At 43.0% G+C, this 18,590-nt stretch overlaps 1 protein-coding gene across 3 annotated transcripts in view; it reads left to right on the forward strand.

The window, feature by feature from the left end:
• Positions 1-18,590, forward strand: part of lamc3 (laminin, gamma 3) — a 150,597-nt gene that overhangs the window by 83,182 nt on the left and 48,825 nt on the right. For all 3 annotated transcript variants that reach the window (XM_080755309.1, XM_080755310.1, XM_080755311.1), the window contains exons 11-12: positions 3,104-3,213; positions 11,031-11,258. In XM_080755309.1, the coding sequence (XP_080611435.1) occupies positions 3,104-3,213; positions 11,031-11,258 (338 nt within the window). The remainder of the gene's footprint in view (positions 1-3,103; positions 3,214-11,030; positions 11,259-18,590) is intronic.

Below are 18,590 nucleotides of genomic sequence, written 5' to 3' on the forward strand. Positions count from 1 at the left end.
GGTGTGAACCTGATGAAGGCTGCATAGCCAATAAAGAAATGGAAATGTGAGTTCTTTCTCCACCGCTTGTTTAATTTTTGGATGTGCTACCTTTTTGGATTTTTTTCTGGCGGTGTGAAGTGTGAACCCACTTTCAGCTAAGCTGTGCTAAAATGTCGTACATGTGCACGCGTGCGTATGATGGTGGTGTGTGGGTGGCTACACGAATGCATGTTACGCGATTACATAAATCGTGCCATCATTTGAAGCACTTGTCACTGCGGCTTCGGGACAAATTGACACCAGTGGTGTCACACCACACACTAAAACGGTGTGTGCACTTTTGAGGTGTTTCCAAGTGCTTGTCAAATACATTTAGAGAAGCATAAATCCATGGGCAGAAGCACGTTCATGGACCTGCACAGTATATCCTGTGAAACACTTGCACATTGTCACTGAGAAACCTTGCATCTCCACATGTGGATGTTACTTCATAAATTAATGCTCCAATTTATATTTTGAAAAAAAAACCTAAACAGTTATCGAAAAATACATAAAAGCATGCCCAAAATTGCCATGCTGTAGTTTGAATAAATATTCAAAGTATCAACAACTTTACATAACTAGATTATTATTATTTAAACGTGGTATTGGATTTACAAGGTTTCTGCCTGACAACTACCATTATGCTATACCTATCATTGGTGGCTGTGTGTTCACACCTGGTGCAAAGACACTGTCTCGTGTGTGGTCAGTCTATACCAGTGGGGGAAAGTAACTAAGTACAGTAACTAACTAAGTAATGTACAATTTTGAGGTAATTGTACTTTACTTGAGTATTTCCAATACTTTTACTTCTACTCCACTCCACATTGTGAGCTTGTAGATCTGCTATTTTCAAAAGATTGTTATACATTTGAAAACTTGAAATGGGACATTCTGCACAATGATTACTTTTACTTTTGGTGCTTTTAAGTACATTTTGATGCCAATACTTTTGTACTACTCAGTAAACGTACTTAGTTACTTTCCACAACTGGCCCCTAGAGGTAAAAAGTATAGTATAGAGGACTGGGGAACCCCAGTCTACTAAGTATATAGAGTTTATATCCATAAGGCTCTAACCCCAATAACCCAGCATGTGGACTGTGCACTTAAATGCATAATGTATTGTGTGTGTGTGTGTGTGTGTGTGCATTCTTCATGTACGTACATGCGTGTGTGCATGCGCGGTTCTGTACATGCGTGTGTGTGCATGCGTGCTTCTGTACATGCGTGTGTGTGCATGTGTGCTTCTGTGCATTTGTGTGTGCATGCATGGTTTTGTACACGCGTGTGTGCACGCATGCTTCTGTGCATTTGTGTGTGCATGCATGCTTCTGTGCATGTGTGTGTGCATGCACGCTTCTGTACATGCGTGTGTGTGTGCATGCGTGCTTCTGTGCATTTGTGTGTGCATGCATGCTTCTATACATGTGTGTGTGCATGCATGCTTCTGTGCATTTGTGTGTGCATGCATGCTTCTGTACATGTGTGTGTGTGCATGTGTGCTTCTGTACATGCGTGTGTGCATGCGTGCTTCTGTACATGCATGTGTGCTTCTGTACATGCGTGTGCGTTATCCCCTGCTCTCCGCTGGTCCGTCGTCCCCTGATGATAGGCTCTCATCCTCGGTGGAGCAGGAGCTTAATTCCGTTTGCTCTTCTCCATGCTGATTAGAAGGGACTGACACGTCTGCTCCACAGGGAGTTCGTTCTCTCTCTCTCTCTCTCTCTCTCTCTCTCTCTCTCTCTCTCACATACACACACACACACACACGCGCGCTGCTTATCGCTGTCCGAGCAGTTCCATTACCATGTCTTTGAGGGCCCACTTTGTAATTGCCTCCCTTTATTAGTTTGCCTGCATGTCAAACCAGGAGAACAAGTACCCTCGGCATAGCAGGGGGTGGGAGACAAGTGCCCCCCCAGAGCTGGACATGCACCCGGTCATAGACACACACGCATGTGTGCGCACACACACACACACACACGCGCGCGCGGTGTCACACGCACAGTTTGAAATGTTAACATTTACATGAAGGATGTAAACACACTGAAGCACATGAAGTCAAATCATGTGATTGGCTGATGCGGTGCTTCCCAAAGTGGGATCCTTCAGGAGGCAAAAAGGCAGTTTATCTTGAAAAATATATGTTAACCCTATCGCGATGCAACACGGCGTGAGCTTGTAGATCAGCTATTTTTGATCAAAAAATAAATCGTGAAAATAAGATTCGTCATTTAACCCATTCTGACCGGGAACCCATTTTGGTGTTTAGCATCACGTTATGCTTTAGCTATTGAAAAATAGCAGATCTACAAGCTCGTAGCGCGCCACCGAGTGGCGCGCTACGAGCTTGTAGGTCTGCTATTTTTGACAAATCGAAGAACGACTGACATTTTTAGAATCTGATCTCGGGTCAGAATGGGTTAATCAAGACCAGTGTGTGTCCAGTGGAAACCTCGTATGAATCTGACCTCAGGTCAGAATGGGTTAAGTATTCAGTGCCAAAAATGGATAAAAAGTCCATATACTGTAGGTTTGTTTCCATTGGGTTCAATGTAACGCATTCAACACCCAAAAGACTAGACAAACATGAAACATTCATGAAAACTGAATGAGAAATAAATAAAATTCATCTTTGGAGCTTTATCCAGCGTGTGCAGTGTTTGATAAGGAGACGTGTTGCACGTTGATCACACCTCATCTGAATAAAGTCATGAATTTTAAAACCTAGCCGACAGGTTCATATTTGCATGTGTTACTGTTATGGTGATGTGCCTTCATGGAGGGGGCAGGAGATTAACAAGGCCTTCGCTGTTTACCTGTGACTTGTGTTAACGATCAGTGGTGGAAAAAGTACTTTTTACTTGACTAAAATTATCAATGCTGCAAATTATACTCTGGGCTGTTGCAAGTAAAAGTCCGGAATTGGCCACATTTTCACGATAAAAAAAAAAGCAGACCTACAAGCTCGTAAGCTATGAGCTTGTAGATCTGCTATTTTTCAATAGCTAAATGATAACATAATGTTTAAAACACCAAAAGGGGTTAATGTAAATCTGTCTGCACGTCCCTCAAGGCTTCATGAGGAGGACAGGACGTTGAGGCCACCGCTGGCGACCTTTGACCTGCAGCATCTCCTCTACAACCTGACGGCACTCACAATCAGCAACGCGGGAGGACACAACTGTAAGTAACTGTGTGTGTGTGTGTGTGTGTACTTTGTAGATTTAAATTATTATTACTATAAATTATATACATTTATGGCCGATCTACAACCTCACAATGCAACGTAATGTAGCCTATGTACTTTATTAATAGTACGTGTAGCCGTGCGTGTGCCTGCATATTAATCTATTTTGACCTACAAATGCCTTCTAAATCCTGACAGTTTTCTGAAAAACGTCGTTCTCAAACATTTTCATGTCAAGGACCCCCAGAAATATATGTAATTAGCCGCCGACCCATGGTTTTGAACGGACGCTCAAGCTCAGGGGCCCCCCCTAGCTCAGGGGCCCCTGGGCCTGGGCCCAACAGGCCCGTTGGATAATCCTCCCCTGGCGCGGCAGCACGTGCCTGCTACAGTAGCCTACTGTATGTACTGTAGTGCTGCATGCATTAGCTCACAGCGTGTCTGCCAGACATCCGACTCCCATGAATCTCTAATGCTAATGATATAAGTCATTCTGTTTGAGCTTCTCAACTCCCACTCATTTGCGTGTCATGTTAAGCATGATTGACCCACTTTGCGCAGGCAATGTGATCCCTATCTATCTTATCTCGACTGGCTAGTCGTCTTCTTAACACCCAGTAAAAAAATAAATCCTCAGTGTACCAGTAAGGGGTGAATTTGTTACACTGTTTGAGTTTTCAACCATGTTATACCAAGTACCACCTCAGAAAATATTGGGGCTCTCCAAGTATCACCATCATAAATAACTGATGTTAAATTAAATTACAGGACTGTAAACCTTACCCCATACTATTCAGCTATGCACAGTTAACACACAGGAGGGAAATGTAATTTATTCTCTGATTTAGTTTGTGTTCCATTCCTAATTATGCTGCTATTTCTAATGTGATTAATCAATTTATATTAATGGCTAGGTGTGCTGTCATGCTCATTTAAGCACGGCTGGAGAGCCTTTTTCAACCAATTGCTTAATCAGAAGAAGTACCTGTAGTGATATAAATATTTCATACCACAGGTTGAGAATCACAGGTGTTGATTATAAGAGAGAACGATGATAACCAACCAACATAACCATCTCTCTGTCTCTCTCTGTCTCTCTCTCTCTCTCTGGTACACAGCTCTGCCAGTAACAATAAATACAAGACGATAACAAGCACATATAACATTCATAAACACAGTACCCACCCAAGCTACCTATAAGTAGCTCAAGGGAAGAACAACAAAGTCTAATAACGCGACTAATACAAGCTAGTTTGTAAAAACTAAGAAACAAAATGTGCTAATACACTAAGAAACAAGAGAACCAACATTTGCTATACCTGTAGGAGACGTCAAAGCAGGAGCAATGTCTGGGAGTGAGAAGTATGACCATGGCAATCCTTTTGAAAGTCACTAGGGTGGATCATATAGAAGTCAGTTTGAATCTGGTCTGTATACAGTAGGTCATTCCATGACCAGGGTCACAAAAACGCATCTCTATCTCTATACACCACAGCACTTATTTTATTATTCCATTGTTGCATAATCATGCTGTAGATGTTACTATTCACACTTACTTTCACCCAATGTATTTTAAAGCTGCAATCCGGTAGGATCTACGCTGTGTCCTGATGGAGACTGCAACTGTAACAACTCCGGGATTTGAACCCCGGTCTCTCGTGTGAGAGAACCACATTTCTACCGGGGACAGGCTTTAGTTCCAACATACTATTGGTCCGATTGTCATTAGACCGTCAACCTACAGTACCTCAAACCCCAACCTAACCATAACCGCAAGCACGGGAGCAGCGCATGTTCCACTGCATGTCCGACCGTTGTTTCTGCATGTCGGACATTTGGTGTGTCGGATCTGCGTGTGCATCCCATTTTGTTACTGGCGGAATGTTATTTTAAGGACGTCACACGCACATTGCGCGCGCCTACATGTGCGCACAGAACAGCTCCAACCAGCATTAGAAAATATGCTTTTTATTTGACCTTAACGTCTTCTCACCTATGGTCATGAAGTGTGGGTCATGACCGAAAAAAAATGGATGGATGGAATAATTGTTATTATAATAATAATTAATAATAATTATAATTATACGTTTACGGGTGTATAAATAGTACTAGAAATGTTGCCGGGCCAGATCCACTGTCACTGCTGGTGAATTTCAGACTAGAAGGCTTTCTTACCTTTATTTGTAGTTGTTACGTCCCCACCAAAGAGGCCCAGGTGTTCCATTGGGAAAAAGCGCATTATTGACTACCATAAGCCCTCAATGGGGGTTTGGTTTTAGTGCTAATTCGCTTATTTCCATTTAACTTGGGTCTTGGCATACTATTTACATTATGAAGAGAGGATATATACAAAACAAATTGATTTTTGAGCGATAGAAATGAGCGAATTAGCACTAAAACCCAATGCCCCATTTAATTCAATTCATTGAGGGTTTATGGCAGTGAAAATAGCCAATAATGCGCTTTTGCACAAAATAACACCTGGACCTCTTTGGTGGGCACGTAACAACTACAAATAAAGGTAAGAAAGCCTTCTAGTTAGAAATTCTCCTTTAAGAGACACTGCAGTAGCAAAACTAAAAAGGTTGCTTTGAACGACTATCTTTCTCTTCTTCGACGGTGGCTGAGGCATTCTTGTTGCGGGCAGATGGGATACTGGCAGCAGCAGTACTGTAGCCAAAATTCTCTGTTGCTTACCGTGTGTGTGTGTGTGTGAAGTGAGGACGCATTTCCACATTCCTGCTACAAACCTGTTAAATGCAAAGTAGCCACTTGGGTACTTTGAATCGAGGGGAGCGCCTTCAAGTGCGTTCAACCGTGCATGTGTGGGCGGCTGTGTGCGTGATCCTGACAAATAAAAAATACTGGCTCCAAGCACTGCAGATGTACTAGTTATACATTCTATTCATATTACCGTACGGATTGGTATATAGAAATAACAATTTCTTCATTAAAAGGATTTTCCGGGCGCCGTTTTAATTAGGGGACACGCGTGACTCATTGCTCGCTGGCAACGAGTCTTGCGTTTCAGATCAGACATGGAAGCACAACATACATTATGGAATTGTATAAGTCATGCTCCTTCTTGCAAACTTGTTCACGCACTCACACAAACGCGCGTGCATGCACGCGCGCACACACACACACACACACACACACACACACACACACACACACACACACTACACAATTCAATTGGCATTGCACATCACAGGGGAGGGACTGCTAATGATTTGTGTTAGGTCTTAAATTAGTTCTCAAACAGTGTTAGAAGTGGCTTATCGCTTGCAGGCACGCTCGGCAGGCGCTAATATGAAATTCACATAAAGCTGTGTACACCCCCCCTACCCCACCACACCCCACCCCCCAGCCACACAGCAATATCCTCAGTGGTGCCATTTATAACGCAAGAGAGCGTAACAAATGTAAACCAAATGGACCCCTTCCGGGTCCATTTGGTTTACATTTTGCACACTGAGTTGGATTAAAGCTCTCTCTCTCTCTCTCTCTCTCTCTCTACATCATTCACAGGCGAGCCCTCCCTCTGCGTTTTCCCACTCACCTTGGTTCTCTGTACATTCATCTGGCCTGCTCGTTCGTGCTTTCCGCGCCGGCTTCTTTCTTTAGCACATTTAGCGCAATTATGCTCCAATCCTTCCAACCACTTAAACCCTATAGTATAGTTAAGTGGTGTACCCCAGGGCTCTATAGTAGAGCCCTCCCCATGTTCTCTGTCCAAGTTTATAGCTCTTAAGCCCATAAGAGAATTAAAATAAATAAAATGCTGTATTTGCTATGTTTGCCCAAAGGCAACTTACTTTTTCCCCCTTCCAAGTAATGTCGTGGAGTCAAAAACTATAATATTTGTATTTCAACCGTAGTGGAGTGAAAGTCATTTAAACAAAGTATACACACAGTTACTGTGTGTTCTCTTGCTCACACCTCCGGTCCTATACATAACCCATATAGTTCTCTTGCTCACACCTCCGGTCCTATACATAACCCATATAGTTCTCTTGCTCACACCTCCGGTCCTATACATAACCCATATAGTTCTCTTGCTCACACCTCCGGTCCTATACATAACCCATATAGTTCTCTTGCTCACACCTCCGGTCCTATACATAACCCATATAGTTCTCTTGCTCACACCTCCGGTCCTATACATAACCCATATAGTTCTCTTGCTCACACCTCCGGTCCTATACATAACCCATATAGTTCTCTTGCTCACACCTCCGGTCCTATACATAACCCATATAGTTCTCTTGCTCACACCTCCGGTCCTATACATAACCCATATAGTTCTCTTGCTCACACCTCCGGTCCTATACATAACCCATATAGTTCTCTTGCTCACACCTCCGGTCCTATACATAACCCATATAGTTCTCTTGCTCACACCTCCGGTCCTATACATAACCCATATAGTTCTCTTGCTCACACCTCCGGTCCTATACATAACCCATATAGTTCTCTTGCTCACACCTCCGGTCCTATACATAACCCATATAGTTCTCTTGCTCACACCTCCGGTCCTATACATAACCCATATAGTTCTCTTGCTCACACCTCCGGTCCTATACATAACCCATATAGTTCTCTTGCTCACACCTCCGGTCCTATACATAACCCATATAGTTCTCTTGCTCACACCTCCGGTCCTATACATAACCCATATAGTTCTCTTGCTCACACCTCCGGTCCTATACATAACCCATATAGTTCTCTTGCTCACACCTCCGGTCCTATACATAACCCATATAGTTCTCTTGCTCACACCTCCGGTCCTATACATAACCCATATAGTTCCCGAGGCGGATTCTACGAATGTCGTCTAAATCAGTATATTTCTCACATAAATGTTTTTCAAAAATGTTCAAAAATAGCAGATCTACAAGCTCGCAGCACGGCACAAAGTGACACACTGTGAGCTTGTAGATACCGTATGTTATTTTTGAATGTTAAATGATGCATGTTAAATGGCACAGATGCTTTCCCGGTTTGAATGGTATAAAACAACTGGTGCATCAGAAAAGACCAAGCTAGGACCGATGAACGTGAAAGCATGAACTCCCACGCATGTTCAAATGCATAATATCAAGGTTTGTTTATTGCAAAAAAAAAACTTGTTTCCCAATATACTTGAGTTTCCCCGATTAACAAACGTGTGGTCCCTGATAAACAAACCTTGATTTTATATTTTTGCAGAACAGTCGAATGCAGAAGGATTTATTCAACCAAATTTCAGGAAACGTAGAATACACACAGGACTGGAAACACTACTACAGAACACTAAAACAACCAGCATAGAGACAGGGAATCATACACATGTGATAATGAACATAGGGATTGGCCAGGAGATTACCACAGGAGGGGAAAACTAGATTTGAACCTCACGGCACCTCATGAGATTTGTTGTTAATGCTTGCTTGTTAGTTGGCTAAACTTTCACTATCACGTTACATATCGTGTTTGCTTATTGGATATGAGAACGGGGTTTGCAATAAATAAAATAAAAAACATGATATGACGAGCTCAGTGGAGGTGAACAGTGGCAATGATCCGAAAGTAGAAGTGCACTGCAACCGTTAATAGAACTAATCAATTTAATCGATCATAGAAATCAGCCCCCGAGTGGCCATTGAGAGAAAAAGATCACAATTGTATATATTTAAAATTTATTTCCTTTAGAGGATAGCCCCTTGAGATGTATCATCTCGTTTTAGGGGGGGTCCTCGGGCACAACACAATGAATACAGTACGTAGACAAAACAATACATGTCGACACAGAACAATACACTTACAACATCAACAAAACATAGATGGTCTCCAAACCACTCAAACACTACATCAAGACCAGAAGCAACTACACTGAAACACCTATAACAACATACTAATAATAGTGATAATAATGAAAATAATAAAAAATAAAGATACAGCTAAAAAGAATAATCAAGCATTAAAGTACACACCTCTCTCCAAAAATCAAAAACAAGTACAAATGGGTTTCAGGTCTGTGAAGTGAGAGGCCCGATGACATCTTAATTACGATGTCATTTACTACCTTAAACACAAACAGTAAAGTTCATAGACGTGGCTGGCAAACAATGATAGTGTACAGACATATTTGGTGACCCCTGTAAATAAACAAAGGTAAAGTTGAGACAGAATGGGACTGGTTGGGCGTGTTTGAGACATATTTGAACAGGTGCCAAACAATGGTGTCCCAGGCAGGTAGCCAGCCTACGGAACAGAGGAGAGATAGACAGAACTCTGATCTCTTCCGTTCAGCCTTGTTTACTTTTACAAATGGAACTCTCAGCCCTAATCCCATTTCTGCCATTGTCCACAGAATGGAAGCGACAGGGACCTGAAGTGTCAGAGAGAGAGAGAGAGAGAGAGAGAGAGAGAGATCTGATAATCATTTTCTTCTTAACCCATTAAGACCTGAGTCTGATTCTACAAATGCCTTCTAAATCAGTGGTTCTCAAACTTTCCCCAACTTGAAATATATACATATATGGCCGTGGACCACCCGTCTGATTTTCTTTTGTGCCAGGGACCCCCCAGAAGAGAAGACTAGTGTAAAAAAAATTATGTATATTTCACTATTTCAGAAATAGCAGATGTATACGTAATGTTACACGCTGCAAGCTTTTAAAAACTATTTGTATAATTTCAGCACCATGGACAGCGCTGTTTGTCATGCGTTCTCTTGTGCACACCTCCAGTACTATACCCATTTTGGGTATAGTTGACCGGGCCTCGATCGGGCTCTCTCTGATTCGCCTTTATTTTATATTTTTTATAGAGGGACAGACAGTATAGGCTGACAGGAAATGGGGAGAGAGATGGTGGGGGTGATATGCAGTAAAGGCCATCTGGATCGGGAGTCTATATGTACGTCTGTACTGTAGTTCATCTCTATTCATCCATCCGACCCATCAAATTCCCGCCAGGCACTGATTATGTTGATTTAAAGATAGAGTGCCACCCTACAACATGATCATCGGGTAATATTATTATATAAGGAGGAAGAAGTTTTTCTATATAGTTCAGCCTCAAGCGACACACACGCACGCACGTACGTACGCGCGCGATAACAACCGTTTTGAACATGCAGTATTGTCAGAGGACGTTGGTACGAAATGAACAGCTTGACATGAACAGGTGCATGTAATGATACAAGTCTGCTGGGGAAAGTTAAATCTATGCCTCTCGGTGTAACACACACACACACACACACACACACACACCAACCACACAGCGAGCTCTCTCGGAACAGAACAGCCAGACTGTTGGACCTTGAGGAGGAGCAGTGCAGCAGGTTTGCTTTGAGAGCAGAACGCGTGTTGAGGGATTCAGTTCAACATGATCTATCCTCGCCCTCCGTGTTCGTCAGATCTCCCAGTAGACCCAGAAGCCCTCTGCCGCCATACCTCAGCCCTCTGCCGCCATACCTCCCTCCTCCATGTCTCCTCTATGTTGCTCTCTTGCAATGATGGATCCATTTATTACATCAACAATTGCCCGGGTGACTGTGTACAAGATGTTTTTGGGTTCCGATTCCAATCCTGATGTATTTTGACTGTGGACCGACCGTCTTTTTAGCAAAATTTTTGAAAGTATGCTGAGAACTACTGATTTAGAAGGCATTTTGTAAGAATCGGCCTCAGTTCTTAATGGGATAATACTAATAATTTAAAAAAATTGGGAGGGGGGGGGGGACATATGCGTTTTCCACCCGACAGCAATAATAGATAACCCTGACTTGTCCCTTGTTCCACCCCCTCCTCCCCCATCCTCGCAGACACGTCCCAGCTGTCCGGAGTGACCCTGGGCTCGGCTACCTTGTCCTCCGGGTCGGCCGAGCGCCCTGCGCCCTGGGTGGAGCTGTGTTCCTGTCCCGCCGGCTTCGAGGGCCGGCACTGCGAGCGCTGCGCCCCGGGCTTCACCAGGGAGGAGCCTGGCAGAGGGCGGCTCTCGCCGTGTGTGCCCTGTAACTGCCATCAGCACGGACCCTGCCACCCGGAGACAGGTACTGTAAAACACACACTGTGTGTGTGTGTGTGTGTGTGTGTGTGTGTGTGTGTGTGTGTGTGTGTGTGTGTGTGTGTGTGTGTGTGTGTGTGTGTGTGTGTGTGTGTGTGTGTGTGTGTGTGTGTGTGTGTGTGTGTGTGTGTGTGTGTGTGTGTGTGTGTGTGTGTGTGTGTGTGTGTGGTGTTGCGTCAAAAGAGCTGCGTGAGTGTGGCCTAATGTATACAAAAGGATGTCATGCAGGGATGTCATGCAGAGATTATTGATCTACAAGCTAACAACACGTTGCACCGTGATTTACTTGAGTACATATTTCCAATTTCCAATTATTTTACTTTGTAGATTTTTATTATTATTACAAAATATACATTTACTTCAACCCTATATACATTTTGCCCATTTGAAATGAGCCTATCCAAGTTCTCAATGCGATGAATTCCAAACATGATCAAAGTATTCCGGCAGCACCACGCCTGCAGACTTGCATCACAGCACCATGGGGTGCCACGGCAGAGAAACCCTGCACTAGAGCCTCATTATTGCCTGAGGTGAAATACTTGAAATGAAATGCTAAACATGTGTGGGGGAACCCTGTATGTACTACTGTACAGTATGTACGCCCATTGGTGGGAAGCACATTTACTGCAGTACAGTTCTTCACTCGATTATTTCCATGTTTTGATACTTTCTACTTCTACTTCACTATTCATCTCACAGGCAAATATTGTACTCTTTATTTTAACTCCACTATGATTATTTGACAGTTTTAGTTACAAGTTACTTGGCAGATTTATTTAAATGATTAATGATCTGCTATTAAAGTCTGCAGCCAAACACATATTAACTCACTCCGCCAAGATCGTCTTTTTTTCCAATGGTGCCATGACATCCTGACCAAGATGCCCGTGGCCATAGACTCCTGTAATGACCGTGATCTTAAAACACTTGTGTTTGAACAGAATGTGGCTGTTCGGGGGCTCATTTCTAAATCGTCAATGACATATTTGCTTCCGGTTCATTTTGGGATGAATTTTGGGCTCTTCAAAATAAAAGACCCCAATATATCCGGCGGCAGGTAAGTTGCAGCATCGGACTCAATGGTGGTGGTCAATTTGGCGGTCCGTGACATGAAAAACTAATAACCACTACAGTGCAATACTCCTCTCCAGCTCTCCTCTCTCCTCTCCTACAGTATACCCACAGACTTGTGTCTCAATAGGAGCTGCCTCAAGGCTTATGTGTTTGTGTATTTGTGTATAAGCAAATGTGTGTGTGTGTGTGTGTGTGTGTGTGTGTGTGTGTGTGTGTGTGTGTGTGTGTGTGTGTGTGTGTGTGTGTGTGTGTGTGTGTGTGTGTGTGTGTGTGTGTGTGTGTGTGTGTGTGTGTGTGTGTGTGTGTGACTGTGTGTCTGTCTGTGAGGTCTGGAATTAGGACTGGTGTCATTGCCTGTCTGCCTTCGTTCGCCTCAATAAATCTCGCCAGCCTCTCCCCTCTGAAATTCAACCACACATTCTCAAAGTCTCGGCTGACTTTCTCAATCCATAGTTCTATCAGTGTTTGTAATTGTTCCGTCTCTCTTTTCCCCAAACATATTGATTATTTTTCATTCTCCCTTTTTTACATTTACTATGCCCCTTGTGAACGATTTACCAATGCCCCTTGTGAACGATGCCCGATGCGAATGATGGCCACTGGTCCTGAAATACCAGTACCCATTGTCATAGTACTTAGCCTCATGCAGTGGTGGGAAAAGCACTCAAACTGTGTACCCACCTTGACAAACACTAAGTCATTGGATTTGTTTAATCAACCGAAAGCCAAAAGCAATTCCATTTTCATCCATAGGGTGCGCCGCAAGTACGAAAAATGTAACTGTTTCTTGCAGAAAAAAGATTTTTGGGGGGATAATTACTTACGCATGATCATGATCAGGGGTGACGTGACATTATACTTGGCTGGCAATATTAGTGGGAGGGGCCTATGTAAGCGACTGTGGCAACCACACTTTGCAATTTTTCAAATTTGCGACTTTTATTCTTAATATTTTTCCATTGTAGTTTCTGAAGAGCAGGTAATCATAGCTTCAAATGGACTTATTGGTTGTTCAGTTTGACCCTCCAGTTTGGAGATATGGCTTATGTCTTGCAGAGAAACAGCGAGTTGAAAAAACAGGCCTGAAAGGTTCACTTCTGTGGACTCTAGCATTACACCTAGCTGTTTAAGCATTGAAATACGATTTCAGCTCTGACATTTATTCCAGACATGCTCTAGTATCTGAAATTGTTCTATTAACTCAGTTTGGATAAAAATAGTTTTTCTCCTGCATGGCATCACAATGGCAGCCCCTGTCACAGGGTAAGTAATACTCCAATGTAGAAGTACTCTGTTATAAGTAGAAGTCCGGAAATCAAAATGTACTTGAGTAAAAGTGAAAAAGTATTGGCATCAAAATGTCTTTAAGGAACACTAGTATAAAAGTAGGCTATACTCATTGTGCAGAACCCTGCAGAATGTGTTTAAATCATATCTTCTCTTATGCGGGTCCCTGGCACAAAACATTTTCAGATGGGGGTCCGTGACCAAATGTATATCAATTTGGTGGTCCATGAAAATGTTTGAGAACTACTGACATAGGCTATACACTATACAGAAATGGTACCATCATCATATAATCATCATATAATATATGATGATGGTACCTCATATTATGAGGACCAACTATTATGCATATACAGTAGGTTGAAGTTCTCCTATAATAGCTTGCATTAGATGAATGTGTGTGGAATAGAAGTAAATGTCAGCCATTAATTACGCCCTCTCTGTTTGGCTGTACGTGCGCGTTTCCATAGGAACTAATCAATCAGAATTTGGGAGGGAAATGGAGATAAGCAATTTAATAGTAGAAAAGACACACTTTCATTTTTCATACTGAAGAAAGTGAAAGAAAGAGACAGAGAGGGAAGGGGAGATTGAGCAGGGACGTGTGTGTGTCCCCAAAAGTCTTACTTTGCATTTTCAACATTGGCACTAAAGATATTTTAAAATAGGACTTTCGGGAACAGAAATACCAGCTTCCTTACTGAGATTTGGGGACTCTATATACTGTAGCATTGGGAGATTGTAGAATCAGTGGGGCAACCAGAAGATAGTTGTGAGTAGGGCAACAAAAACATTAGCTACAGCCCTGTGTGGAATAGTTGTCTGGCTACACGAGACTATCATTTTTCAGCAATTTCCCATTCCATCCAAGCACTTTTGATGTCCTCACAAGTATAGCAATACAAATGTGTATGTGTGTGTGTGTGTGTGTGTGTGTACTTTTAATTGATGTGTGCACCTGTTAAAGATCAAGGAGGATTTGGTTTTCACTCAGCAGGTTGGGGGTGCGGTAGCATTTATCATATCTTAGCACCTCCTGAGGAGTGCAAATAGAGTTCTATAGCACCGGATACTGTACATTCACACACAGAGATACATGCGGCTGAGCACACACACACACACACACACACACACACACACACACACACACACACACACAGACACGTGTGTTTTACATAATCTGTCTGCATTCTGTGTGTGCACTGCAGTATGCACACATTCACACACTCAGTTTCAAGATAATACATAATGCATTTCTCGCACATGCACGCATGCACGCGCACACACACACACACACACACACACACACACACACACACACACATGGCTGGCGCCGGGCAGTTTGGACTAAAGCAACGACTTTGGAGTATTTTTCGGGGGAAAACCAGCAACAATGAGTGGATCCTTATGGGAGGCGCGCGTATTGATCATCACGATGGGAAGAACGTAGGCGCTGTCTAACAGGTTGCGAGGTGTGTTGGCGTCCATCGTGTTAAGGGTCCATTTGGTTACCAACTCTCCATTTAGCTGGGGACCACCTGGAACCCCCTCAAGGACCACCGGTGGTCCCCGGACCACTGGTTATAAACCACTGATATATATCATGTACAGTGCAACACAGAGAAGGTGTAACAGGAGCCATGGTGGTGAGTCCAGCATGTTTCTGAAGCTCTGAGGTTTAATTCCATCGATATCACGTTCAAGCAGCTGCTAAATATAAGCCTTTCTTATAGATCTGCTGGAAGACAAGACGAGAGAGAGCCTGTCAGATTCACAGCCTGTATAACAGCCACTTAGAAAGCCAAACTGGATCTATGTTGCAACTGTACTTGTTTTTTCCGTCTTCACCCAAAAATATGCCAATATACAAGCTCGCAATGAGCTTGTAGATTGGCTATTTTTGGACTGAGCAATATATTTATTATGGTTTGGCGATGTATTGGTTCTGCTTTTTAGGTACTCGGATCAAGCGCATCAGTCCCGACCATAGGGACTCTGAATCCCCCGTACCTAAACAGTAGATCCAAAACGACAGGTGGTAGCTGGGGTGGAGGTGGGTGAGCAGCAGGTTTGTATACAGCAGCAGCAAGGAAGGAAGGAAGGAGGAGGAGGAATGCAAACCTCCGGTTAAAGTAGCCAGTATGAAGATGGAGTGAGTGTGTGATTGGCTGAGTGAATCATGTGAATGAGAGCGTGATGCTGAGGCGGCCCAATTAACGGTGCAGGTCAAGGTAACTATGAAGGAAGGTTGATTAAAGAGCTGCTCTTCATCATCCGTCATCAGGGGGGAGGGAGGGCCAGCCTGCTGTTTTGCTAGCACAGTCTTAATTGCTGTGTAATTACCTATAACGAGTTGCATCATCGTGGAGGCACGCCCACCACACACAACAGAGATGGAGTACGTCGTCGCTGTCGGCCAGAAAGCTTGTAACTCCATTTTTCAACTTTTTGTTTGGCGTAAATGAATGCCCTACTTAATGCCCTAAACCTGTCGTGTCTGAAGTAGACAGTATGTTTTTTCACTATAAGTCCATCTTGTGGGTTTAATATTGAACCAATGAAATGTGATAAGCGCTTGTGACAAAATAATAACTGAAGTGGATGCGAGTTGGGAACCTTTATTTAAAACCTGAGTTGGAACGACTCCGGTTCTTTAACGATTCCATCTTAACTGCGCGTCACTTCGGTGTCTTGCTTCTGGGGGCTTGATCCCAACCCAACATTGGGTCTATTGGAACCAGGGGTCCTCTCCATGCTGGCTTGCGCTGCCCATTTTTTGGCAAAATTCAGTTTTTGTCACAGACTAAATTAATTTGATTGATATTGAATGAATATTTTATTATTATATAAAAATGCAAAAACAGCCCAAGGTATAGTCAGGCCTTTTGGTACCCAAAAGGATTTCCGAAAGAAAGACCTTGCGGTCTTGTTTCCTTTCTGGTACATTCTCACACACAGTCATGAACAATAATCTAAAACACTAATCGATCACCTCCTCTCAGTAATATATTACAAGTAATATTACCAGAAACTATAAAGAGCTAGCCCTGAGTGACCATAACAAGAGTGTTCAAATGGAACCAAATGGACCCGCAAAGTTAAGGTGGTCTTTGCATTATAAAACATTTGAGATCCACTACTAGTTGGACTCCATTATGCCATAGTGTCGTAGTAAATCAGTGCCATGATACATATTCAGAAGAAGAACTGGAGACTTGACATTCAGTAATTGGGTCTTATGATCAAAATATGACCATTATAATGGTGTGTAAAAAAAAAAGAAGGAAAATCAAGAATGTGCCACGGACAAGACAAAGTCCACATTTGTCTGTGTGCGTACGGTACGGACATGATGGCCCCTGATTGGAACACGTACAGGCTGTCCTCAGTTGCTCCTATAAAAGTTATGGTTTAATTTGGACATGCGAGGTTTTCGTGCGCCATATGCGGCGCTGCTATATCCACTGGTGGTTGTGGTTATAGAAGCTGCAGCCATGCGGCCGATGGTGCTTCATAATCATGATTTATTAAGGCTCTCTGAGTCGTGTCGTTTCTATTTGCTCTAGCACAACACAACAGATTGCAAATGTTAATATTGGTGGTAGGAAGGAGTCATTTGCGATTTCCGCATGCAGCGCGTCGCCCACTGGGCTAATGAAGTCAAGCATATGTCCTTCAGATGCACATGAGCCGTAGTCCTTATCCGTCTGTGTGTGTGTGTGTGTGTGTGTGTGTGTGTGTGTGCAGGCGTGCGTGCATTTGTGCATTTTCGCGTGTGTATGTCTGTCTGCGTGCCGCTCGCACAGACAGCGCGCATGCATGTGTATGCATGCATGTGTGTGTGTGTGTGTGCCCAAGTGTGTATTCATGTTTGTGTAATTTGCCAGTGTCATTGTGTGTTTGCACACATGCACACACTTACGCGCACACTGATGCACACACTCCTTCACTTGCGTGTGTGTGCGCTCACGCGCCTCTGTGTGTTAATTGGATACATGCCAACCATAAAATTGGTCGAAGGCCATAATTTATAAACTCAAGGGAGAGAGGAGAGCATGCAGCCTGTTCTAATGTATAGATAAATAAATGGAGACCCAACTTGTAGAGGAGCTCTCATTAATCACCTGAATCAATGACATGTACATGATGCGCCCGTTCTGCTCTTACATTATACGACCCTTCCCTGAAGGAGGACACACCACATCATCTCCGTCTAAACAATTATCCCTCAGTCACCTTGCATTAATACGTTTTGGGCGGGAACCCCTTTTGGTTTTGTTTCAAGCATTATGTTATACTTTAGCTACTGAAAAATAGCAGATCTACAAGCTACGAGCTTGTAGGCCTGCTATTTCTGAAAAATCGTGAAAATGTGGGGCACATGTGGAGCCAAAGTTTTTAACTTTTTGCTTCTGGAAGGTCCTTGTAACAACATATTTTCAGATGGGGGTCGGCGGCATTTTACATATATTCTTTGGGGGTCCTTGACATGAAAATGTTTGAGAACCACTGACAAAGAAACATGTTTTTTTTTTCAGAAAACTGTCAGGATTTAGAAGACAGTTGTAGAATCGTCATCAGGTCTAAATGGGTTAATACCTAAACTAATTGCATATCGTCAGTGCTGGCGGGCAGAAACCTTGTATCTCCGTATTTCTAATTGTGTATGGGTTTTTATAGGTAATTTAAAGCAGCACTATATATAAATTATTATTATTATTATTATGTTTTTGGCCTTTGTGCCTTTATTGATATAGTTACAGTGAAGACGGACAGGAAAGAGGGAGATAAAAGGGGAGAGACATGCAGCAAAGGTCGCCATGAACGGGACTTGAAAATCACGGTGCGCTGTCAGGCCAGAGCCTATACGTATGTGGCATGCACCTGGACCACTATAGGCCAGCGGGTGTTAATAAAATGTTAATTTGTCCAATATGTAATGTATGTTACAGAG

This window comes from Protomyctophum bolini, assembly GCF_963924005.1.
Source record: "Protomyctophum bolini genome assembly, chromosome: 22".
NCBI lineage: Eukaryota > Metazoa > Chordata > Actinopteri > Myctophiformes > Myctophidae > Protomyctophum > Protomyctophum bolini.